This window comes from Sphaeramia orbicularis, chromosome 24 (assembly GCF_902148855.1).
Source record: "Sphaeramia orbicularis chromosome 24, fSphaOr1.1, whole genome shotgun sequence".
In the NCBI taxonomy this organism is placed as follows: Eukaryota; Metazoa; Chordata; class Actinopteri; order Kurtiformes; family Apogonidae; genus Sphaeramia; species Sphaeramia orbicularis.
Genome location: NC_043979.1, coordinates 26,327,896 through 26,355,059, shown reverse-complemented (window position 1 = coordinate 26,355,059; position 27,164 = coordinate 26,327,896). Strand labels below are relative to the sequence as shown.

General features: G+C 36.1%; 1 protein-coding gene across 3 annotated transcripts in view; it reads left to right on the top strand.

Moving 5' to 3' along the window:
* LOC115414734 (mitochondrial peptide methionine sulfoxide reductase-like) overlaps window positions 1-27,164 on the top strand; it is a 70,889-nt gene that overhangs the window by 30,045 nt on the left and 13,680 nt on the right. For all 3 annotated transcript variants that reach the window (XM_030128013.1, XM_030128012.1, XM_030128014.1), the window contains 4 exons: window positions 14,116-14,184; window positions 15,986-16,105; window positions 20,667-20,771; window positions 23,113-23,219. In XM_030128013.1, coding sequence (XP_029983873.1) covers window positions 14,116-14,184; window positions 15,986-16,105; window positions 20,667-20,771; window positions 23,113-23,219 — 401 coding nt within the window. The remainder of the gene's footprint in view (window positions 1-14,115; window positions 14,185-15,985; window positions 16,106-20,666; window positions 20,772-23,112; window positions 23,220-27,164) is intronic.

Here is a 27,164-nt window from a genome sequence, read left to right as displayed (position 1 = left end):
TCCATTTTTGCTCCACTAGACAATAATCGGTTTTATTTTCCCAGTAATGTTCTCTTGAGTGTAGCTCTGCTTTTTACTTTTGTCATCAGTTTGTCATCTCTCCATCCGTATGTGCACAAACTTTGGTGTGGACTGAAAGCCCAGGGTTTTGAAGTTATGTTTCAGAATTGCAGTAAAACTTTTACTTATTCTTGGCATACTCTGTAAAACCAATCCTAAATACGTTATCACAGAAGACCCACCTTGAAGTAAAACAAATCAAATGTACCTCTGTGACTCCAGTTAGATGTTTTTCAACTTTCCAGCCAAAAATGTCCCCTTAAAAAGTAATGTTTGCCAACTCGTTGTCTTTTTGGTCATGATAATCCAAGCCCCTGATCTAGGTGTGTTTGTTTCCAGACCAGGAAAGTGCTAGTGCTGCCCTGGAACTAGCTTTCCTGGATCTTTAGCCGATGAAAGGTTTGAGATTAAGTGCCATCTATGAATGGGCCCTCCAGCTGCTTTGGCGTGTGTCATATTAATAGTGTTATCAATTCCACGGACCAGGTGAAGCTGCTGTTGTAAACCCGTATCAGTGCGCCCATCGCAGCTCTCGTACATGTTAAGTGGCTGCGCAGTCTTATCGGCCTCAGACTGATGCTCTATCCATCTACCTTTGTCACAGCCGTTGCCACGACAACACACAGAAGGATCCCAGTGAATGAATGTGTGATTCCATCAGCAGCTCTTTGTTGTTTACTTCGGTTTGATAACCTCGGCGGCTGAAATGAGGGGCATTAGTAGAGACATATCAAACAGGAGATGTGTGCAGTATGTACAGATAAATATACAGAGAGACACAAGAAAGAGGTGATTAAGAGGCTGAGAGGTTAATTGTGTTGCCAGTCGGGTTGCGTGGGGACCAGTTATGGGTGTTTCCCAATTTTTTTCTTTCTTTTTTATTTTTTATGACGGATCTGTAATATGCGGACCGAGGGCATTTGTTTAATTTAGGGTTAGTTTCATATTTCATTTAATCTGTTAATTGTTTCCTGCCTCCACTACATTATTTGGTCTAAAACCCAATAATATTCACTTTACTGTCACAGATAATTTATTCACCGAAGAAGCTCAAGTCAGAATTTTGACTACAATTACTGAACCCTCAAAGATCTAAACATCCACCAGTGACCAAAAGGTTGGAGAGGCTTGTTTTTGTTTACTTAATTATATATTTTGCCAAATAAGTCACTTTTTCTTCAGTTTTCTCTGTTTTGATATAATAACCTTCGAATTTACTGTGCTTAAGTGAACATCTACATGATCAGTGAATTAAATCTATGAAAATACATGATTTTCCCTGAAAAAAATGCAACATGCAGAGGTTGATATTATAATAAATGAGGATAAATCACTCTGGAATAGTTAAATGTGGAGGAAATTCATTTGAAACACTGGGGGTCAAATTAAGCAGGAATTTTAAGCCTCAAACAACTCATTTTCTATGTTTGGTGAATTTTTACACTGCAATTTGTACTTGTTCTCTGTCAGTTTATGATGGGAAACTGGCAATTAAGACAACAAGTGACAATTCAGAATGCAATGAAAGATAGTAGGATTTTCATTTGAGATGTTTGTTCTCCTGTTGATCAAATTTCCTCTTTATCCCCACTGAGTCTGTACCTATATAGTCATTATTTATTTTTCTTTACTCTTTTGTGTCTTTTGTTGAAGGAAGTATGTTCTTTAAAAATGTATATGGCAGTACCAGGGATAAAGGAATGAATATTTATGAATTTTAAGCCACTGGACTGTAATAGCTCGAACTGTGAACTTTATGTAAATTCAAAGCATATCACACATCTCTCTGATTTTAGCAATATTGACACAGTCTTAATATTAGTAAGTAGGTTGTAAGGACATATTATTTATTGAGCACTTTTATTAAGTAAAAGGTAAAATAGGAAGTTATACCCAGTCAGTGGTTATAAAAGAAAAAAATGTCAATTAAAATTGTCAGATAATGTCGTTTTGTAAAAGCCAGTAGTTGAATGACCTTAACACACATATTTGGAATTAAAAAAAGATCCAGACTCAAAGAAAAAGACCCTCTGCTGTCAGATGCATTTTGGTATTTATTTATAGAGCTATAGCTTTAAAAGGAAAATAAAAGTCCTGTGTTTCTTTCATGTTTTCTCATGTTATTGAAGTGGATAAATTGCCGATATCTAGGTCGTGATCTCAGTTTTTTCTCAACATAAACCTTGTCTAATTGATTGAAAGTATCTGTTTTTGTCTCCATTTTTACAAAGGTTTCTTGCAGTGTTTTAAAGGAGTACACTTATGTCCATTACATATTTGACACAAATAAATGGTAGCTGTTTCTTTTACAAGGGAAGAGTTAATAAACACAGTAAGTAGAGCGTTCTGCAGAAGGTATCAGAACCATATTGATGTTTAAAAGCCTGTTTATATATTGCAGTAATCAATCTTATCCTTCTTACATTAACTATAGCTTTTTCTAAAATTTATCTGTAATATTAGCTACAGTCTGAGCACAGACTCACAGATGAAAAAGCCATTACTTTAACATGGATGCACCAGACAACTTTACAGATTCCAAGTCTGAAAGGGTCTAATCAGCCCACCATCTTTTAAGTGCAAAGTGCATTAAGTACTATTTCCTGCCCCCACCCACACCCACAGCCTCTACACACCACACAGTCTCTGTACTAATGGGTCTGAGAAATTGATCCAGTCGATCCCTCAGGAAAGTGCACACATACAAAGCCTGTAGTGACTTACAACCCAAACCACCACTCTGACTACACACATCAAGTGTTTCACAAACAATAAAGGAGAAGGACAAAAAAAAAAAAAGATTGTGTGACTGTGGTTAAAATATTTACCGAGCTAAAGTTAAATCAGTACTTTGTATTTTGTTCCCATAGTAAAATATTCTTAGTGAAATTGTAATTGGACAGTACATAATTTTATATTTTAAGTAATTATCACGTATTTGAATACTGCAGTATACAACTATATGGACAAAGGTACACATTGGGACACATTGAATTCAGGCGTTTCTTTGGTTACAAGGATCTGGGCTACACAATGCCAATGAAAAATGTCATTTAATTTTATATGAGGAGCTACAGCTTTTGGGAAGAAGCTGTTGTAAATCTATTTGTGCATGCACAAATAGATTGTAAATCTATTTGTGCATGCACACATTGACCTCAAGAACCAGCCTGATGGGAGGAGCTTAAACAGATGCGTTCCAGGGTCTGTGGTGTCTTTTATGCTGTTCATAGTCCTCCTGTGCTGTGAAGATGTTCCAGTGATGGCAGCTCTGTGTTGTTTTCACAACACGCTGCAGGGCTGATTCATAGGCCCCGGTGCAGCTGCTGTTCCAGGCTGTCATACAGTTTGTGGTGCATCTGTGGAAGTTGACTTAAAACAGCATTTGGAGGAGGTTCGATCTCCTTATCTTCCACAGAAAATACAGTTGTTGTTGTGCCATACCCGCCCACCACTGCTGAGACATTGGAAAGAGTGTCGTTGGTCTCTTCGGTGTTCAAGACCTGGTTATTGTCAGTGAACCACATTGTTAGATTCTAAACTTCCTCAACGCATGTGGCTTTCTTGAGACCAGAATCAGAATCAGCTTTATCGGCCAAGTATGTTAACACATACAAGGAATTTGGCTTCTTTTTTTCTTAGCTCACGACATACAATTTCAACATGAACCTAAACACACTTAAACATAGACCTAAAATAAACAAACATTCGACTAGAGACAAGCACAACAATGGGTTGAGAATAGTTAAGATAAATATGAATAACTGGGTAGATGTGTACAGAGAACCGGTCTATTAAAATATATGTTTATGTCTATTATTTACAGTGAAGATTTATATTGTAGTATGTACAGAGTGCAAATTAGAGTTTTATACAGTGAGTAGATGTATACTGAGAACTGGTCTATTAGAAATATATGTTTATGTATATATAATTTACAGTGGATTTATGTACCAGTGATGATAATGATAAAGGATTGACTTAAAAACATTATGCATGTGCAAAAATACAAAAAAAAAGTATGTTAAAAACATAAAGGCTGCAACTATTATTCCATAATTGTCTTAATATTTGAATTGACCATGTTCATGTTGTGCCATCATTAGGGTAGTCAGCTGGAAGAAACTGGATTGCAGTTTGACTGACACTGGTTTAATGAGGTCATATTCTGCCATTAGTGTTTAATGGCACCTGAGTGGAGAATAGAGCTGGGAGGTCCTGCCCATTGTCATCCTATTTGAAATACGCCATCATTTTACACATTTCATGTTTGTAAATTTAGCAATTAATCATTTAACAAGTGAAGGAAGTAAAATCGTAAAACTTTTGTATCAACAATGTAGTTTTAAAGACATACAAACCCATATTTTTCAATAATGGCCTCATCATAACATTCTCTCCGGACCAGCTGCTCAGCTCAGGGCTGCTGAAGATCTCTCTGCAGCTTCGACATGACCAGACTTGTGGTGATTCTCAGCTCTGTTAATACTTTTTCACCTCATTTTCGAAGAACGAGGTGAAATGTACTGGTGTTGGTGACGTGTATGTCATCAGTCTAGTGTGCCATTTCACACAAATATAGATGTAACTGTACTGTTCTGCAATAAACTGCAACATTCTGGACTGTAAAAATGATCCTGTTTGATTTTAGATTGAAAGACTCCGTGTGTAACTATTATCACAATTTAAATGATGTGAAAACATTAGGCGTCTCGCTGTTGACCACCATCCATATGTTTTGCAAAGTTAGTAACCATGGAGAACATTTCATCACCTCACCGTTAGGGCCTCCTTGAGATGTTTTACGATTACTGTTCAACTGGCTGCATTTTGAATTGATTGGCATTAACATCATGTCATTTATTTTTAAAGCCGTACTGCTCTTTGTATGCATGTCTTATCTGCTCTGTGAAATTTATGTTTGTAAAAGGCATACGAGCATAACATTTTTATTGTTATGTTGTCTGTTCAATGCCAATAGCTGTCATTTGTTAATTTATTTTTATAAACTTCTTCAGAAGGTGCATTTGCATTATTAAACCACAGGATTACAGTATAGCAATGGAATGAACTGAACAAAGGCAGTCAAGATGCTAATTGCTAAAATATATACAATATAAGTACTGTAATGGGAGCTCATCTTTCTGAAATATTATCTGTAAACTCCTTTTTGAGCATAACCAAGAGATCAGTAATATCAACACTGTCATTAACCTCTCATACTTAAAATATATTTAGAAATAAAAGGTTTCCAGCAGTGTAACAACCTTATCCTATGGTGTTTGAAGCACAGTCCACAGTCTGCCTCTTTAAAAACTTTATCTCATAAAAACCTCTATATTTGGTTCCTGTACAGATTCAGAGAAATGCCCTGTGTGTAACAATACAAGCACAGGAGGCTGTCGGCAGCAAAACAATAAGGCTAACGCTGATGGCTGTAATGATGGGCAGTAATAAAAACGACGATGGTAATCAGAGCAGCTAACTGAGAAGCCCCGATAAAGGGAGAGAGAAAATGCTGCAGCTGGGAGAAATAAATGGGAAGAGTAATGTAGATGGAGGAGGGAGGATGATGAGAAACAAGGAGTTGGAGGACGATGAAGAAACCAGGCAATCAGAGAGAGAGTGAGAGAGGTAGTGGATGAGGGTGGGGGAGGTTACTTTGTAGATTTAATTGCAATGCAGTTAAGGCAATCTTTCCTGTGTGTGCAGACTCTCCGGTGTGCCCAAGCCAGATATTAGCTGCAGTGTTTCATTCATCACTGTCAGGTCTGGAGCTCAGAGGGGGAGGGGGAGGAGGGGACGTTCAGCCAAGGGTGCAGCTCTTCTGATGGCCAGGACAGCGCTGCAAGACCAAGACCCAGTCTGTGGGTCTTATCAGTAGGAGTTGTTCAGAAAAAAGAAGCGGAAGCAGAAAATAACCAATTTTCCACATACAGGTGGCGGAAAAACACTAAAAATAAGAGCAAATGCTAACATGCCAGATTTCCAGAACAATGTTGAGTGACAGAAAAGGAATATAAATATAGATAACTGCAATTTTTATAAAGTAACATTGCTGAACATTTTATTTGAAGGCAAATGCAGATGTTTATAGTGACAAAGTCGTTACGAGGAAAAACCAAACTGATCAAATCTATTCTAGAAAGCAGGTTTAAAGGGGTTCTATGTAGTACTGACCTTCTAAACCCCCAACAGCAGGGGAGTCTTGTACCAGAGCACACTTAGTTCTACCAAATCCACTACTGAATCATTATTATGTATCCATAGACTGTATCATTCACTGAATAAAGTATAAAACTCAATGTTTACACGCAACTGTATTATGATATCATCAAGTTTTCTTCCGAAGACTAAAACTCTGTTGGTCAAAATGACAGTCTTAAAATCTTTATCTGCACCAGCTGATAGTTTACATTAGAGCTCTGTTAGCTTAGCTCTGTTTTTATATAGAGAACAGCCACAATAAAACCACAAATCGTTTCTGTTTTCTGTACGATTTGTGTCACCAGTAACTGCACTAAAGATCAGTTTGGAATCGTCCAAACAAGGTCAGAACTGTCACAGATCAATGAAATTTAGCAAAGATAATAAACATCATATAATAACTTTTTACCTTCATAAGCTCATGTAGAAGAAACACTGTTATTTCAGCATTCACTTAGAGCTGCGTCCAGTGGTGAAAACAACAATAGTGCTTCTAGTTTTTATCACTTTGTTACTTAATCTGACTTGAAAAGTTGTTTAGTTGCAGCCCTAGGACATAGGTGATTCAATTTGTCTGCGTGTGTTAAAATGCATAATTCCATTTGAAAAAAGCAAAAGATCACTCCTTTAAGGAAATATAATACATGTAGTTAACTGACAAAAATATAGTGAAACAAAAAACTTAACTTGGTCACAGGAGATGATTTCCCTAAATTTACTATATCTCCAGATTCATAGATAGCTGTTTCAGATTTTATGTGAGGTATTTTTGGATTGGAGATTTCCAGAATGCTAAATAATCACAGATGCCATCAAACAGTTTACTCTGCTGTTGAACTGTTAAAGCTGAGAGAGACAGCAAGAGGATGTTTCTATCTTAAGACTATGACACAGTCTGACTCAGCATTTGGTTGTTAGTGACGTAAACAAGCAGAAAAAAACTGAACAGAAACCACCTCGACTCCATCATTTATGCACCTTTAATCACCTGCTGTCCTTGTTTTGTTTCTATCCTCACAACAAGCAGGTTATTTTAACTTTGTCTTGTATTTGTACCACTTTTCCCTCTGTGGTCTCATGAGAGAAAATTTAAAAAAAAAAGTGATGGAAAGTGCAATGAAAGGACAGTGTGCGGTGCGCTGAGTGCTGCCTGCCTTTACATGCATGTAGGCCTGAGCTGAAATAGAGCAGCACTAATGGAGTGTGTGTTTGTGTGTGTGTGGACCGCGTAGTTGTCACCATGGATAAAGGCCTGTTCTGTGATCAGGCTTATTATTATGACAGGATTTACAGAGCTGGAGAAGAGACTGGGAGGCAGACTGGTTAGTCACCCACAGACACACACACTGTACCTAATATGAAGTGTCTTGCTGTTTGATGTGAAGTATCCTGAAGTGTTTTCCAACCTCTTTCACTGTCCCTTACTGCTAAATAAAAGAAAATTGGTTGCTAGTACAAGCACTCAAAATTTGCTCTATCAGCCCATAGAAGAAAACCCAAACACAACATTAGTCCTGGCTTTAAAGAAGACATGCATTTCCTTATTTTTCGTCCTATTAGGGCTGTGCATCCCCATCACTGAGGGTAATATGAGGCTTTGCAATTCAACAGATTAATTTGATTTCTATGGTTCATCCACAGAAAACAGTAAATCACAAATAAAGTTAGAAATAGCCATTTTTTCTCTGCCTATTTATTCTTCCAACTAAAGCTACTTTAGACTATTTCACAAACCACATCCAAACACTAAAATCAGAACAAGTTTGTGTCAAAAAAATCACATCAAACCACACCTTGACCTAATTTTTTTGTTGTTCTGTTTTTAACTTTCAAAGAAACACATAGCGACAAGAAGCATCTACTGATCTAAAATGTTTAATAACTTAAGAAGCACTAATCCTATCCTTACATTTAAATAATTCAGATAAAATATAGTTGCTAAGCTTTTCAGCGACATCATATATGACCCATTTAGGTGTTCAGCGGTTTAATATTGAACATGGAAACACTATCATCCACTGAAACACTGATTCACCAATAAAACTCATATAATTTGACAAATGACAGTGGTTGTAGACACTTATTTTCATGTTTAGTTAATGGTATATAGTGGTGCCCAAAATTACTAGAACATTTGGCATATTTATGAGGTTATACCTGTTTTTTCTTTTAAACTGGCCATTAAATTACTAATAAAACACCCATAAAAAGTCATCATGCTTTAGATAGAGCCATTATAGAGAGATTTAAGTAATTCTTTTTACAAAAATCAAGCAAGGCCTATTTCACTGTAAATGTCACACAATCATGTTCCTTCACAGAAGAATCCAGATCCCTTGTGTTTTCATTGTCAGCTGTGATTGTAGTAAAACTGATGGTGATGGAGAGTCTTAGGACATAGTAGATGTGTGGTTCTGTTCAAAGTAAGCCTATTCCTGCTATTAAGTAAATGATAAAATTAAAAGTGGACTCACTCCATCTGATATTTGTTTTGCTCAGAGCAACCATCTGCATGTTTCATGAACAGTATAAAATGAAATGATGGTTTAGAGACAAAAAAGGTCAGTATTTTCAGATCTGTTAGGTGCTGTAATCATTTTGGACGCCACTGTATTTTGATGAAATAGTCACTTTTTTCCTTAGTTTTCTCTGTTTATGCTTTGAATTTACTCTGAGTTTTATGAATATATGATCGGTAAATGAGATATAGGAAAATACCAGATTTTCAGTGAAGTGCTGGAAATAATATTATAATAAATGCTGGTAGATGTAGAGAATAATTAATTTGGAAGTTGACACAAAATGTTCTAGGTCTTTAAGGGTTAACTGTGATTATTATATTCACCTTAAAAATCTACTGTCGGACAGTCTCTACTTTAAACAGCAGCAAACATGTTGTATTGTGTCTGAAGGAGACATTATAATCTGATGTACTATATGTGCTGGATATGTTGTGTTTTCGACGCACATTGATGTCCCTCAGATTTCGTCGTTTCCTATTTATTCTGCAAATGCAAAACAGTAATCTTTAGACCTTAGACACTCAAATCTTTGCATTCATTTTCAGAACAATGTCACTGTAATCTTTCATTCAGAAGTGTCGTTGTCCTTACAGTTAGATAAAAGTGACCATGAGCAGAGGCATTTCAAAGAATCGCTGCACAGAATAATCATTTTGTAAGAATACTAGAATCAGCTTTTCTGTTGTCACTATTTGCTGTTCTGAAAGATATCTGATTAAAACCGCATTAGAGGTGGAAATAGAAAGCAGTCTGTTTGAGAATAACCAGACGTCAGGTAACAGTTATTACCGAAGAAGTGTGTGTCATTTTTAGAGCTTGTGTTCATTTAGAGGAACAGCAAGGAAATCACTGACAGCTGATCTGCATCTTCTACTGCCAGCATCTTTTGTTTTGTTTTTTGCTTCTAACACACATGAACACACCGGGCTGTTAGACTCATTAGTATTCTGTCTGGACTTATTGTCTTTCCCCACTGACATTTACATTTAAATTGTTTATCTCGCCGTGTGTGTGTGTGTGTTTTGTGTGTGTGGCTTGTAATGGACATGCCTTTGCAGGTCCCCGAAGGCAGCCATTACTAACACGAACAGAGGAAAATGTGAGAGGAGGAGGAGGAAGGAGGAGGAAGGAGGAGACAATGCATTTGTACAGATATGAAGATGAAGGGTCTTAAATTTGTCTCTGAATTGGTCTGTACCTCTTCATAGGTTTATAGTTGAATCTGATATTAGTATTGGAATTTCCTGTGTTGTGCGTTTCCTTTTGCATCCCTCTAATATAACATCTATATATATTGAGGTTTATTGGTGTTATTTTGTGTTCTATTTGGCTGTTATTTCCTGTTCTTTCTATTTTACTCTTTTCCTCTCCTCCCCCTTCTACCTCCACCAGTACATTTTTAGGATGCGAATGCAGTTTACATCCCGACAGTAGAAAGAATGGGAACACTGTATGGCTGGGAGCTAAATTAAGAGCAGAAATATAAATGAAGTGAAGCTGCAATAATTAACTGTAGCCACGTATGTTTAAAAAAAAAAAAAAAAAATGTTTGAAACAAAAGTGCCTGCTGAGTACACATACAGAGCCTAAAAAAATGATATTGAAAACTCCACTGGTGTTGGATCAGGCTTAATCCACATCTAGGAAACTGAGCCTTTTAAGTAAAACTGAAAGCATCTCTGAAGACTTGTGTCAGTCAGTGGGGGTTGATGAAAACCCAGACCGGGATCCCGTCCTAGATCAGCAGATTGCATCAGAAAGAGGTGGATGATCTTCTGGCCAGATCAGCCACCCCTGTTCCTTCTGATCATAATCACAATTCCAGTCTTGGGATGTCTCTTCAGAGCTTTGAAATAGACAGATATCGTACCGACAGACTAGAAGCAGATGATTCATTTTTATATTTGCACAATTAATACCCAGTATTAAATTAAAAAGCCTACTATTTACACTATTTGTCATTATTTTGGTTTTAAAATGATGATTAATGTCTCGGGTTATTGGATAATCAAGATAAAGACTTAATGTTTTTCATGAATTAGTCAGACTTGGAGCAGCTGCGGTCGTCTAATTTATCCTCCCACAGTTTTATAAAGAGCTGAAAATATTTGTACACTTTAATATACAAAAGGACACAAAACATCTCTAACACTGTGATTTAAGCAGTCGCTTTAGTGAAGCATCTGTGTAAAAGCAGACTTACTGGACAGAAACTCCTGCAGGAGGAAGTGGACTACCAGACCAGACTAAGAACCTCTTAAGGTGGAATTAACCCTTTCATGCACGAATTATGAGAACCTTAATCAAAATTTTTTCCTGAGTGTTTTTATTCCTCTTGAAGCATGAAAAAAACAATGCGATTGAAAATTTTCTTCTGAAAAATAAATTTAAAAATAAATAAATAAAAATAAAAATAATTTTAAAAATTAAAAAAAAAAAAAAAAACATTAAAAAATAATAATAAAAAAAAAGTTCTTATGAACCTATTTTTCATGAAGTTGCAAAAATGTCCACTCAGCTGGACACCACACGTTTAATTTTTGATGCACAGAAACATGTATTTACTGATAAATTGCGTGAAAACTATGAGGAGGACTTGTGATTCTGGGGGTTTATGCTCAGGAGAGATCTACATAATATTACCAACTCATGTCAGAAAAGATATGTAGTGTCTTAAAACTTTAATAAAGATATGTGTAAAAAAAAAAACAGCAACGAAAAGAGCAACAAAATTCATGAATGTACAAGAGAACAGCTGAAGAATAGCTGTCCACTGTAGTGACCAGTATGCATGAAAGGGTTAAATATACTCACCGGTCCACCAACATTAATATGTTTCATAAAGTATTTTCAGTGACACTCTGACGATTTAAACCTAAACTTTTGATTGTACTGTTATTTCTTTGTCTATTTATGATATGTACCCTGAAAATGGACTAATAAAAAAAAAATTAAATTCACAGGAGTAGAAATAGGGGAAAAAGAAGACCAGCATTTGATAATTCACAACTTCTTCCACAGCTCTTTCCTCTCCAAATCACATGTCTAAATATAAATATAAGGGACTTTGATTCATGCTGTTATGGAAAGTGAAGCCACTTTTCTAAGTTTTCTACGTAACACAGTAGAAGAGTAGATGCAGGTTTGTCTTAGACCACTTGAATTATAAAATGCTCAAACGTAATCATGGAATTTTTGCCCAGTGACGCTAAAAAACCCCTAAACATCATGCTAACTGATGTGTTGGCAGATAGATAGCCAGCTGTGTCTTACAGTCCTCACATGCTGCTTCAGATGATAGTTAACATTATAGCTGTTAATTTAGCTGTTTGAGACAAAAACAGTCAAAACGCAATGATTTGATTTAATCATCAAACTCCATTCTTTTCATTTAGAGCTGTGTCCAGTGGTGAAAACAATAGGGATTCTAGTTTTTACACATTTCGTTATTCATATGCTACGTTGAATGAATGACAATAAATGAACCTTGAACCTTTTTATCACTTTATCTCTTTCTTTGACTCTAGAAGTTGTTTCTTAGTAGTTCTCATCCCATCTTGTCACTTTCTGATGCTTTTGTCAAAGGCCCTGTGGCGTTTTCTCCACCATGGTAGACCAGCAGAGTGACTCACTACTCCCTCTAGTGGTCACATCCAACTGTCCGTCAGTGTAAATATACTCAGTTCATTTCTCTATAATCCAATACATTGGCGTCTCTGGCAGAACTTAAGAGCTCTGTATTCTAAACATTCTAATAATACTTAGGGATATATATTTTTTTTTACACTCACATTTTTATTGAGGTTTTTCACATTTTAACAAAGAGATACATATTCAAATTACATATTCCATTGGAGAGTTATAGAACTAGAAACAGATGTGTTAAATAAAGAAACATAAACAGAAGAAATAACAGTCATGGTTACCGATATCTATCATCAAAATAAGGTACATACATTCGAGTCTGTCAAGCATCGTTCACTGCTTTTCTCCCACTTAGTCACAAAGACACTTTCTCTCATTCTAAGCTGATGGGTTTTTTTCTCCATGGTGAAGACTTCTCTTACAATCCCAAGTACAGAGTTGTAGTGGGTGGTTCAACCTTGCACCAGTTCCTCGTTATTGTTTTTTTTTTTTACATGTAACCAATGATATTTTGGTTAAATATCTATCTTTTTCTGAAACATAGCCATTCAAACTTCCAAGATTCATAACTTTACATTCCCTGGGTATTACATATCTCAAAATGTCATTCATTATGTTATGCACACTTTCCCAGAACGAGTTAAGTTTATGACACTCCCAGAAGATGCTTTGAGATAATTTTTTAATAACTGAAAGTAAAAATATTACATATAGCACCTATAGGTGTGAATGCCAAAAAAAAAACAAAAAAAAACAGAGTAGAAGTAACCTCCCCTGCCTCTATGGACCAGCCTCATTCGTTTAATCAAATCAAATCGGTCAGTCCAATCATACAAACTGACAAAAACAAGCTGTAGTGATGGATGGGATGATGATGATGATGATAATGTGTGTGTGCTGTACTTGAAATTAACAGAGTCAATTGAAAACATAAAAGTCAAACTGATAGCCATTATGAAATCTGTCTGTAAACTATGTTTTAAAGGGCTGCTGATTGGTTGGCTCTATTTATTTGGCTGCTTTTGTCTATAGGCATGCAGCTCTGTCGACTGTTATGCATCTAAGCATGGTGAGTGTGTGTATGTGCATGTGCGTGTGTGTGTGTGTGTGTGTGTGTGTGAGTGTGTGTGCAGAGAAAGGGGGATGGATTTGGAAGGGGTCCAGATGTTCAGTTCATTTTTATTCTCCTCTATCCTGTCCCATTTATTATCATCCACTGCTCTCCCCCTCAGCATCGTACAGCCAACCATCTGCACACATACACACACACACACACACACACACACACATACACATGCATAGCCTCCAGCATGCTAACGCTAATTCATGTTAGCTCAGCCAGGTGGCAGGGTGGCCTCAAATGGGTCCTCGTGCACCTCTGGCTCTGCACTGATTGGAGTGAATGCAGCTGCTACAAAATTATGCAGAGCTGCTCGCTGCTGTTTAAGTGGGTCACTGCGTGTGTGTCTTTGTACAGTTGTGTGGGCACATTCTGGTTTTAACCATCATTGTGTGAACATTTTGGTCCTTCCTCCCCAAGTATAAGTGGATTTTTGCAGGTTAAGACTATTTGTGAGTGTTGTAGCGATGAAAAAGAGTATATATAAGTGATTGTCATGTGCTTTAACTTCCAGTGTCATGAATATAATAGTCTCTCTTTATGTTTATTATATTTTTGCAGCCAAACATGACGTGAACGGCAACAAGACTGTTCCGCCTTTTCCAGAGGAGACAGAAATGGCCATGTTTGGTGAGTGTTTACAGGTCAAAATCACACGTTGTGTATGAAGATTAATAGTACAGCGTCTAATCAAATTTAAGCCAAAATACAATTGCTTCAATCAATTGCTTTTGTAGTACAGGTCATAAGCTCCACCCATTTCCTATTAATCAGTGGAACCAAAATAACAATTCATAGCCGTGTCCAATAAATGTTTTCAAAAGGTCATTTAATTCTGTTAAGGGAGTTCATGTCATCAAAGTTCATGTCATTTTCTTTCTTATCAGTTTATTTGATTATATATTATGGATGGTTCACAGCTGCACTGACCAGTCACTGTCTCTAATAAAATGAGCAAGAGGTTAATGAGTCCAGTGTATTTTTATTTTCACATTTCCACAGTGGCAGGAAAATGCCTTTTGTCTTCCATCTTTTTATACAGTCTGTGGTCAAAGTGGATACACAGTAGGTTGAAAATGTTGTTTAAATATTAATCAGTTGCAATGTCCCATAAATAATTTCATGTTTTTTCTTCTTAGCTGTTCATGATACATAATTCATATCATATATATAATCACACTGAGAATATTTGTGCTTTGCTTTAATGCACATGAATAGTAGATTGATTGACTGATTGATTGATTGATTTATATTTGTTACAAGGGATAATGTATTGTGTGGTCATTTGTTCATTACGGGGGGGAAAAAGTCTATTGATTTACAAATGATTTTATTGTTTCCACTAAATAAAATAGTCTTACATTCCATGGTTGGAACTAGAGCTACGACGATTAATCAATTACATGTCGACCTCTTTATTAATTGACAACTACTTTGATAATCAGTAATTTGAATAATTTTCAGCTTCTGAATGTCATCATCATCATTAGATACAAACATATTATATGTGTATTTTAAAGTATTGCATAAGAGAATATTAATAGAAATGGCAAAAGATGGTAAAACTCAAGTTTTTTCACTTAGTTGAGGTGGTTTTTGTCTTATTATAAATTCAATTATGAATACATTTGAGTTGTGGATGTCATCTTGAGCTTTGAAAAACACTTTTTCAGCTTTTTCTGACATTTTTAGAATAAATGATCAGTCAGTTACTCCAGATTGTAATCATCAGATTAATTGATAATGAAAATAATCATTATTTACTCCTCTAGTTGGAACGACACATATAGTCACAACAATTCTAGATGTAACACACTGTAGAACATCATATTAAAACTGCAGTTCAACAAAGCCATATCGTAAATATACAAGCTCCAAGTTAATGGAAGACAATGATGTTCTGTTCCTTTTTGCAATGTTTTGCCACAGACCTAAACTACTTCAGTTTTTTGTGGTTGTAGTTTAGGTTTGTGCCAAAAAAACTTTTGTGGTTATATCAGAGATTTGGAATAATGCGAACACTTTTAGACACACAAAAGTGCTGACGTCATCTAATTTGGTTGTGTTGTTGTCCGTGTTGCTGAACGCTCCTTGCTGCTGCTGTTGTAGGGTTTTTTTTGGCAACAAGGGAAACTTGTTGACAACCACGATATTTTCCCACATCTGAAAACAGCAGTAATTTGCCTAAAACATCAGCTGGCACTCACTGTGCTGAGATGGTAGTAGCTGTTAACATGCTGCCCCATTAAACCTTTTTCAGATCATAATTTGTATACTTCTAACACCCTTCTGGATCCAAGTCACACTAAATCTAATTCTTCTGCTGTTTGTTTCTGATACAGTTTGATACACATGCGTTTGTATTATTGGTTAAAGATCAGTTGAAATTAGACTGGTGTGTGTGTTCTAATATAATTGTGTTTTGTTAAAGGGATGGGCTGTTTCTGGGGAGCAGAGCGGAAGTTCTGGAAACAAAAAGGGGTTTATTCCACCCAAGTGGGCTACTCTGGAGGGTTTACACCTAACCCCACCTACAAAGAAGTCTGCACAGGTAACCTCTACATAGTTAACACACTGAGCAATGTGTCGTCTATTGAGAGTCAATAGATTGTGAAAAAACAAGGCACACATAAACAGAAAAGTGAAACATTTCCCCCAGGTCCCATTATAGCTGGGCATGGATACGGCTGTTATTGATGTTTGACCACTCTGAGCTGAGTTTGTGTGTGTTTGTGTGTTTGCTGTGTGATGTGTGTCCAGACCTCCCAGTGATTGCTCCAGCCCTCCAGTGAACACTGAATCCAATCCATCATTAGACCAGCTTCTCTACCTGTCTGTTTTTCTTCCTAACTAACTTTCAGTCTCATTAAAATTTAGAAACAACTTGTGCTGGTCAATCAATCACAACTTCATCATCATGGTGATATGAACAGTCACAGTAAACACATCCCTAAACAGACCCTGACATGCATTCAATAAGATAAATGTGGAAAAAGACAAAACAAACTAGTGCTCTGTTGGTCACTGCAGAGCAAATGGAAAGGACTGGACCTGGACACAGGGGGAAACCAGAACTTGAATCTCAGATGGTGCTTTGGGTTTTCTGTTTTGCTATTTCAGATTAACCCATAAAGACCCAGTGCTGTTTTTGTGGCAGTGCCCAAATGAATTTTTCTCTATTTTTAACCTTTATTTCTTATTTATCACCATTTACTCTAATTTTATGCTCTGTATTTTGCATTTTTAAGAGAAAATCAGTTTTTTTCTGTATTTAATGTACTGATGATGTAGATGTTCATTAAAGCTCAGATTAAAGTTGAGGATTATTAATCCAAAACAGAGAAAACTGAAGAAAAAGATTATTTTTTCTGCAAAATATATCATTAAGTAGAGATAAAAGAAGTATCTCCATCCACTGTCATTTATTAACCCTTTCATGCACGAATTATGAGAACCTTAATCAAATTTTTTTTCCTGAGTGTTTTTATTCCTCTAGGCATGAAAAAAAAACCCAATGCCATTAAAAAATTTTCTTCTGAAAAATAAATAATAATAATAATTAAAAAAAAAAAAAAAATACATAAAAAAATAATAATGAAAAAAAAAAATTATAATGAACCTATTTTTCATGAAGTTGCAAAAATGTCCACTCAGCTGGACACCACACGTTTAATTTTTGACACTCAGAAATATGTATTTACTGATAAATTGTGTGAAAACTATGGGGAGGGCTTGTGATTCTGGGGGTTTATGCTCAGGAGAGATCTACATAATGTTACCAATTCATGCCAGAAAAGATATGGAGTGTCTTAAAACTTTAATAAAGATATGTGTAAAAAAACAACAACAACAAAATCCATGAATATACAAGAGAACAGCTGTAGAATAGCTGTCCACTGTAGTGACCAATGTGCATGAAAGGGTTAAACTTCATGGGTTTTACTGGTGAGTCAATGTTGTTGAAGATGACAGTGTTTCCACCTTCACTACAGAGCCTCTGAACGTCCAAATGGGTCATATCTGGTGACCATGAAAAGACAACAAACTGTATTTTACACCAATTATTTACATGTATTGATAGGATTAATGGATCAAGAGTTATTAAATGTTTTATATCCATGAATGATTTTGGTCACCGGTGGATGTTTGGGTCTTTATGGGTTGATCTAGGAACTCACTCGCTATCGCAGATCAAGAAATAAAACAATCGCACTGAGTTATCGAAAGCATCTGAATTTAGATCACTTACAATTCATAGAAGTAAAACACCAGTGTGATATGTTGCTAATGTTTGAATACTGACATGTGCATAACTTAAAATTTTGACATGCTGGAGAAATTCTGATTTCCAACTAAAATCAGTGAACCTGTTTCAGGTAAAAACAGATGTATTTTTTCCTGGAAGCAAATATGATGCAATATTGTTTCTCTGTCTGCTTTTGGAATCAACTGTATTTTCACTCTGTCTTGTCTTGATCTTTATTTCAATACCTGTGATCACCATTATCTAATATCATTATTGTAATTTAATGTTGAAAACTTTGCTTCAGATTCAACTAATACTTTCTACTGCACAGTTATCCATAAAATAGCACAACCTTTTATCCAGTCTGATCCTGATGTGTTTTGAGTTTCGGTCTGTCTGTGTTTAACTCAATCACTCCTTCACTCTTTCCCACATCGAGTGGTAGATGCTTAAAGTAAATTACACATCACTTACGTCTCCATTTTGGTTTAATCACTTTAAAGATTCTATCAGTGTCATGGTGAGAAGATTAACTGGTCCGGACACATCATAACATATTGATCATATTCTTGTGTAACTATTGGAAGGCCTTTGCTGTTGTGGATCTGATCTGGTCCTGACTTTGTTGTGGTTTAGATGATCTGGACCAGCTCGAGCCTTGATTTGGTCAAAATGGTAATTTTACATACAATAAAGAGAAAACAGGACTGTATGTATGCATTTGCGTCCATTAATATATGATTTTTTTTCTTCTTCCTGCTCCTCTTCCTGCCATTGAATGTGTATAAGCAGTGTATTTTTTTATTTATTTATTTATTTATTTATTTATTTGTGTGAACCTACAACCATTTTTTTTAACCTCCACTACTTTTGGTACCATGCTACTCATTAACAAATAAAAATAGAATTTTAAAAAGTGTGGCTGTCCTGTATATTTGGCGATTAGAGTCCAAATACTGATGAGAAATGTACAAGCTTTTACTGTCTAATGTACATAATGTATAATGTCTGTTCATATTTCATCCAGTGCTTTGTCCCTGTCTTGTCTGAGATGAATTCATTCCTTCGTGATTGGCCTAGTGAGGCGTTAATTTAATATCGACCAGCACTTTGTCTCTGTTCGCCAATATCTACCATATGAATCTATAACTGGTGATATTAAAAAAGTAATAAGGCAGAGAGTGGGAGAGATAGGAGTGGAGGCTGAATGAGGGGCAGGAGAAAGATGAGGTGTAGCGTAATGGGTCACAGTCATTACCATCACCAGCTGCATCTGTCCATCTATTTCAGACCACTATTCACATACAGCAGCTAGATTCAGGATGTGTAGTCCTCTAAAGATAGAAAATCTAACTCTAAAAACACTGATACGTTTATATAACTATAAAAAAATCTACGGTTAATATGAGTTAATTAATTTACCTGCTTAGCTTAAAGGGGTCATATTTTGCACTTTTATTAGTCTTTGGTACATTTATTTGTGTATTTGGACCCTAATAGTCAAAAGTTTGAATTTTAACCCTCTAGGTGCTGCAAAGATATCTTTATATTCATTCTGGCAAAAATCGAGTGGATTTCTACAAGTCATTATTCCGTAATTCCTTCTTCTTCTTTTTTTTTTGGTTTTTTTTTAGTTTTTTTTTTTAGTTTTTCTTTCAATTCCTTCTTAATTTGTTACATCTATAACTAGTAACGTCACGCCATTTGCACATATAAGGTCAAGACTTCCAACGAACATTTCTCCAAGTACGCCATAATTGTTCGTCAGCAGCAGCGGTTGTAGTCCATACTGAAAATATGTCCGAACTTCGAACATATTACCTAAAATGTTCAGTTGTTGGTTGAATTAATGAACACAAGTGGCTGAATGGGACAGAGCAGCACAGTCAACAACCAGGAGGGGGTGGGGGGTGAAGTGGCTCACACTTGCATTTAAAGGGCCAGCGCTCAAAATGAACTTTCTGGTGTCATTACTCAGAAATAGGGTTGAAGATGGACCTGTGGAGTTGAATTAATGAAGAATTCAGACCCAAGCATAACATTTACATTTTATGTAGACCACAGGGAAATGTTTTAAAATGCATAATTCCATTTAAAAAAGCCAAATATCACTCCTTTAAGCAGAGCCTTGTTCGTTTTTTTGTTTTTTTTTTTTACAGCTTTTTCCTATTCTTCCTTATTCAGCCCAAACATCTGTACATTTCTTTCTACATTTTCAAAACCCTCCTGTTATTTTAATTTGAGTACTTTTGACAGAGGACCGGTTCAGTAACATCGAGCCTGTTCACATGACCATAAAAATCTGATAACTAGGGGTATTCAGATAATTGTAATAATCAGTTCTGATGCGTTTACATGCCCTTCAGATATTCAGTAAGTATAAAACCCAGGTTTAGATGTGTCAATCCATTATCGGATTTCTTATGTACATAGTGATGGTAGACTCCAAATTCTTATTTCTGTCTTCCACTCATGTTTGACTGATGTCACTTCAGTTTTCTAAGATTTCTTTTTTTATACACTTGCGCAGATGTAAAAGAACAAAATAAATCAGATTAAAAAAGAGAAAGAGAAATACAGGTGCGTTAATCTGATTTTTCATAATTTTCAATGATCACTTGAACAATCTGATAATTCCAGAAACTGAATAGTGATCGGAGTTTTAGTGTGCATGTGAACGGGCTCAGTCATTAGTAAAAATGTATAGTTGGCATATGAATAAATGTTGAATTGAGAACAGTTTTTCAATAACATAGTAAAATAATGATTTTAATGTCAGTATATTAAATTTGACAATCTCATTTTTTCCAAAAAAGCCTTTTTACGGGGAAAAAACTGGTAAAATTACAGGTGTTTTCTTCTGCAGGTGGGACCGGTCATACGGAGGTGGTCAGAGTTGTTTTTTACCCAGACAAGATCAGCTTCGCCAACCTCCTCAAAGTTTTCTGGGAAAGCCATAATCCAACACAAGGTATGTTAACTATTAAAGAAACACAACACGAATTTGTCAATAATACAGAAGTGGTATCGCTGAGGAAAGAATACAATGGTGTGTTGAGGCCAATTTAGAGGAGTAAATTGGGTCTTTAATTCTACTTAATTGGGTACTTAATTCTTATTGTATCGGATGAAAATCTGTCATTTTGTGAGTTTTAAGCAACATATTTGGGAAGAATTTAAGTAATTTACAAGAAGAAAAACTAGATTACTGTCTGAGATTAAATATCTGAGAAGAATCTACATCACCTTGTCTTGTCTGTGTCCAGTTACAGTTTGAGTAGATTTAGAAGACTCAGAACAAACCAACAACCACTCATTCCATGTCTACACAGATACACACAAACAGAGCTCTAAGGGTATTTTCTCAGTTTTCCCATACTTTATTAAATGTACTTTTTTAAGGTACTTGCAAATGACAATACCCAAATGTTTATATCAAAATGTTCCAGGAAATCTCAGCTTTATGTAAATGCAGGCCTGTTTTTGTCCTAGAGATAGTTCATTCCGTTCGCTGAAGGTTTGAAGTCAGATTTGTGTAAATGTACAAATCTCTTGATAAAACACACCTTCACTCGTGTCTTAGCTTAGCTTAGTCTTAGCTTCACAAAAATAGTGGAATACATGAATAATATTATAGCTAAGTGTATAAAACATGTTTACAATGAAATTTTGTAATATGTTTTTTTTTGGAACGTAAATGTTACCTGTCATTCTGTTTTCACCAAATGTCAGATAAATGAGGATCCCTGTTGGATGAGTGGCAAGGGTTAACCCTCTTCAATTCCACAGTTTTTATTTATTTATTTATTTATTTTTTTAAATAACTCTTGCTGTGTATTTGTGGATGAAGAGCTTAAAGTTTTAGAAAAATATTTTAGAAAATATCTGCATTAGTGTGGTTGGTGCCAAACTCAGAAAGTCTTCTAACTTTCATTGTTCACATAGTGAATCCACTGTCTGCATTTAACCCACCATAGTGCCACCAGGGAGCAACTCCAGAAAATCAGTACCCTGTTCAAGGGCACTGATAGGGGAATTAACCTAGAATACATGTTTTTGATAACAGGGGGAATCAGAGGCCTATTGCATGGGGGAAATATGCAAAATTCACAGAGAAAAGCCCTGTCCCAACTGGGAATCTAAGTCAGAACCTTCTTAATGTCAGGTGACAGTGTTAACCACTGCCACCCAATAAGAAAAGTGCTAGTATCATACTTGAGACCAGGGGTGTCAAACATGCGGCCTGGGGGCCAAAAACCGGCCCGCTGAAGGGTTCAATTTGGCCCCTTGGATGAATTTGTGAAATGCAAATATTATAATGAAAATATTGACAATCAAGGATATGAAAATCATTTTAGGTCAATTCAATCTGAAGTGGGTCAGATCAGTAAAATATAATCATAACAACCTGTAAATAATGAAAAATGCTAATTTTTGTCTTTGTTTTAAGTGTAAAAAAAAGTAAAATTACACAAAAATGTTTATATTTACAGACTATCCTTTGACAAAAAATGTGAATAACCTGAACAAATATGAACAATATGAAATGTCTTAAGAGATGTATGCAGGATTTTACTAATATTCTGCCTGTTACCAATGTTTTGTGTATTTATGGGTCCACTGTGATCTGTAAGTTGTGATGCACATGTATAAATGATAAACTAAGGCATAATATTGTTAAAATTGCACTTATTTTTCTTAAGAATTTTCAGGTTGTTCATATTTGTTCATGTTGTGTTCAAGTACAGTTCATAGATGTAAAGAGTTTCTTTATGGAATTTTGTTTTTTTTCACTCAAAAACACAGAGAAAACTTTGGTGTTGACATTATCTATAAGTTCTTAATCTATTATTTATATTATTTTACTGGTCCGGCCCACTTTAGATCAGATTAGGCTGAATGTGGCCCCTGAACTAAAATGAGTTTGACACCCCTGCTTTAGACACTTGTGGACTCTATCATGGATTGTTTTAAAGTTTTATGTTGTTTTTAATTGTTTTCACCTAGTTTTATTCCACCCTCTTATTGTTTACACCGGTCTTATTATTGTTGTATCAGTCATCTGTAAAATGTATTAGTCATCTTGTACTAAACCGAATGAACAGTCCTATGCATATTTATGTAAACAGAGTTGATTGATTGAACTAATACTTTTCTATCTTTAGAGTCACAAGGAAATAATTAATGTTTCTAATAACACAAACAAGTCAGATTTTTGGAAATGCTGTCAGCTGTTTTAATGATGTAAAAAATACATCCTGTTCCAGTTTAAAGAAAATAAATCCACATTTGACCTCTGACTGTGTGTTCAGGAATGCGTCAGGGAAATGACGTTGGGACGACTTATCGCTCTGCCATTTACACCTACACACAGCAGCAGCTTGAGGAAGCTTTGGCCTCCAGGGACCAATACCAGAAGGTAAACACACCTATCTGTCATCCTTAAAGCTGGGTACACATTTAACAACTGTCAGAACGATTCGGGATGATTTCAATGTGACAGCAGATCGGAGTCGGACTGAGTCTGTTCCTTTTGGTTTCGGACGGTATTTACAGTCACAGATTAAGTCATGTAGTGTGTATTGAAAACTTTGCTGTGACAGTGAACAAACACAAGATGACGAAAGATGGGCAAAAATGGTAGTGTGAAATAAAACGGAGTGTTTCATACCGAGCGTATTTGGAGAATAATGTAGTATTGTGTAAGATTATGAAGCATATTTAAGAATATTCTCTTTTCTTTCACTTAGTTCTGTTAGTTACTTTCTATGGATATTAAGCAAAATTAATACATTAAATCATAAATAGGTTTATCTTAAATTACCTTTCCATACACAGTTTTACTCTTTTTTTAAATGACATACTTGAGAAGACTGTTGTATTGGAAAGTGAGCTCAAATATTACAAATAAGTGAATAAGCCAATGCCTGATGACCAACAGTAGTTAGATGTGTGTGCATATGTGGACCAATGAGGAGGTTGCAACTTCTGTATTCATACAGGAAACAAACATATTAAACCGGATTGCATGCAAACATCAATGAAGCACCACCCTGTACCTACAGAAACAAACCCCCAGACAAACTGTAGAAGAGTGTGAAACATTGAGTAATATGCATCAGATGTGGTTAAAAGGTTAAAGGTTAGCTTGCTTTATTATCCCTGTAGGAAAATTCAGTCTCTGCATTTTACCCATTCTAATACATACACACGGTACCTAGCATTAGCATTAGCAATTAGCACACATTAGGAGCAGTGCCATTGAAGGTGTTTGGGAAGAAAAAGTCCTACACACATTTACACTGAAATTGAACTTCTGCATTTAACCCTTCACTAATTTAACATAACACACACTGTGGTCGGGCACCCACAGAACAAATGGGGGGGTTACGTGCCTTGCTCAAGGGCACAAAAGCATGTTTCCTGACAGGGAATTGAACCCAGGCTGCAGCAGTGAGAACACCAAATCCTAACCACTAGGCAAGGCAAGGCAGATTTATTTGTATAGCACAATTCATACACAGGGCAATTCACAGTGCTTTACAAAAATGGAAAAGAGACAGATTAAAAACACACAATTATAATTAGAACATAATCAATAAAACATAAATAATAATCAGTTAAAACAAAGTAAAAGAGAAGAGTGCAGATAGAACCCTTTCAGTTGTTCTATGCACAGTTGAACAGAACCGTTTTCAGCCTGGACTGAAACATTGTCACAGTAGAGGCCTGTCTCACGTCATCAGGAAGACTGTTCCAGAGTTTAGCTGCACAGAACTGAAACGCAGCTTCACCGTGTTTAGTCCTGACTCTGGGCACCAGCAAAAGACCAGTCCCTGAGGTTCTCAGGGTCCTAGATGGTTCATATGGGACCAACATGTCACAGATGTACTTTGGTGCTAGACCATGGACAGACTTATAAACGAGCAGAGCTGTTTTAAAGTCTATTCTCTGAGCCACAGGAAGCCAGTGTAGAGATCTAAGCACAGGACTGATATGGTCGTACTTCCTGGTTCTAGTCAGGACTCGAGCAGCAGCGTTCTGGATGTACTGCAGCTGTCTTACAGCTGGTTTAGAGAGTCCAGTGAGAAGGCCGTTACAGTAGTCTAACCTGCTAGAGATACATGCATGGATAAGTCTCTCTAAGTCTGGTTTAGACAGTAAACCTTTGATTCTGGCAATGTTTTTGAGATGGTAAAAAACTGATGATGTAATTAATTTAATGTGGCTGTTAAAGTTTAGGTCTGAGTCCATTATTACCCCTAGATTTCTAACCTGGTTTTTAGCTTTTAGAGTAACAGATTCCAGATGGCTGATGACACTTTCTCTGGGTTTTTGTGGGCCAAAGACAATGACTTCAGTTTTGTCTTGTCTTGTCTTGTCACCAGGGAAGGCTTGGTATGACATCAGCATTTAGGAAAATTAATTAAGCAGCCTTCATCTGTTTTGCTGCAATAGAAACAAAATGATATTTTAAAGTATAATTGAAAACATTTGTCTTTTCAGTGATTCTCACTGTGTCCCATGGAACCTTATTTTGGACAAAATTTTGTTAACATCAGTGGTGAGAGATGAGTCATTCTAACTACGATCTTTTCAGAGTTGCTTAAGATATCTCTACAGTTTCAACATGTCCAGACTAGTAGTGATTTTCATCTCTTTCATCTTTCCCTTAAAGATTGACATATGATGTGCCAAGGGAACATTTATCATATGTGACGAGAAACGCATCTATTGAGCCATTTAACTCAAAACTAGATGTTCCTTTTTGATCTTTGCCCTAAATGCAGACTTCCTTGGCTTGTAAAATTATCCTTTAAATTAACAGACATATTTTTCCCATTTTATAATTATTTGTGTTTGCCTTTGTGCAAATGTACCATATAATGTAAATAGACTTGCTTTGTTGATTTATGTTTAAATGCATATTATACTGGTGATGTGAGGTGTATTTTTTCTCCTTTGTTGAGTTTCTATTTGCTTTTGTGGTCGACTCATTTTCATTTAAATACATTTTTAAAAGACTTGTATAGAGCATTGTAGGAATGCAAACAGCGAATTGACAGATACATCCTTAAAAATGCTTGAAAAGGACTCAGCCTGTGGGAGGATCCTGAACATTAGAACAATCCCTAAGTAAAATCTGATGAAATAGCTGTATGTAAATGAATCAAACATCCCATACTTGGAGTAAAGGGTGTGGGAGTAAAAATAGTTATGGGTGAGTTAATGTTAAATGCTAGCTTACTTGCGCAGTAAAACAATAAACTTCATCAAGAATTTGCAGAACAATGTCATTTTAAGGTTGTGGTGTAACTTACAAACCGCAGCTACACAACTGTCTCTGTCAGTTACTGGAGAGAAAATGTAAAGATTACTAGACTAGAACAAGCCCAGAGGGACTCAGTGTCAGTCTATGGGAGCTGAGGCTTTTTGGAGCAGCATCTAGTGGATGTTAATGGTATTACACTTTAAGATGCTTCTGCAATGGCTTCATTTTGGAAAAACGTCCTCGCTCCTTGTACCTGCTTAATAATGGTCATCTCAATTAGGCATCTCAGAATATTAAATAAGTCATAGTTTGACAAACACCCATAATTTAATATTTTTTCTATGACTTGTGTGTGTTGTGTCTTTAAAGATGCTTCACCTGTTACTGGTCCGTCTCCTTTCATCCCCTCTCATCTCTATCCTTCTCTGTCCTTTCCTTTGACACTTCAGGACTCCATTTCCCAGTGTCCCGCTCTCTCTCTGTCTGTCACAGCGGTGCGGTTTGACTACAGCAGATGAATACTAAATTATATTGGATCTGTGTGTATGTGTGTTGCCACAAACATTTGCTCTACAGTCAAAACACGCACACGTAATATACACATGAAACATGTTCACACTCTCTCTCTCCAACTCTCCCCTGCTGAGACTTCTGCACCACCATCCCACCAACAGGGCTTGTTGCCATGGAAACTGACGAGGAGGAGGTTATTCTATTCTATTCTATTCTGTTCGGTTCTATTCCAGTGCAGTCAGCCTTTATTTCAGTCTTTTTTTTTTCCCTCACGTATCGTCCCCTCGTTTACTTTCTAACAGCTTGTTTCTTTCTTTGTCTCTGATCCTTTTCTCATATGTGCTACTCACATGCATCCAAGACAAAAAAAACTTGCTGGTATGTTTGGAAATGTCCTGGTGGGTTCAAGATCTTCAGTGGGTTTGTAGAGTGTTGGATACAATAATTGCAGTTTTGCAGACAGGTGCTGTTCTTAAAACCCTGAGTTGATGATCCTACTTATGTAAGAAATGGGTCAAGAGGAAGATCAAAAAATATTTGGCAGATCTGAAAAAATGGGAAAAGGTATCGTAATAAGTG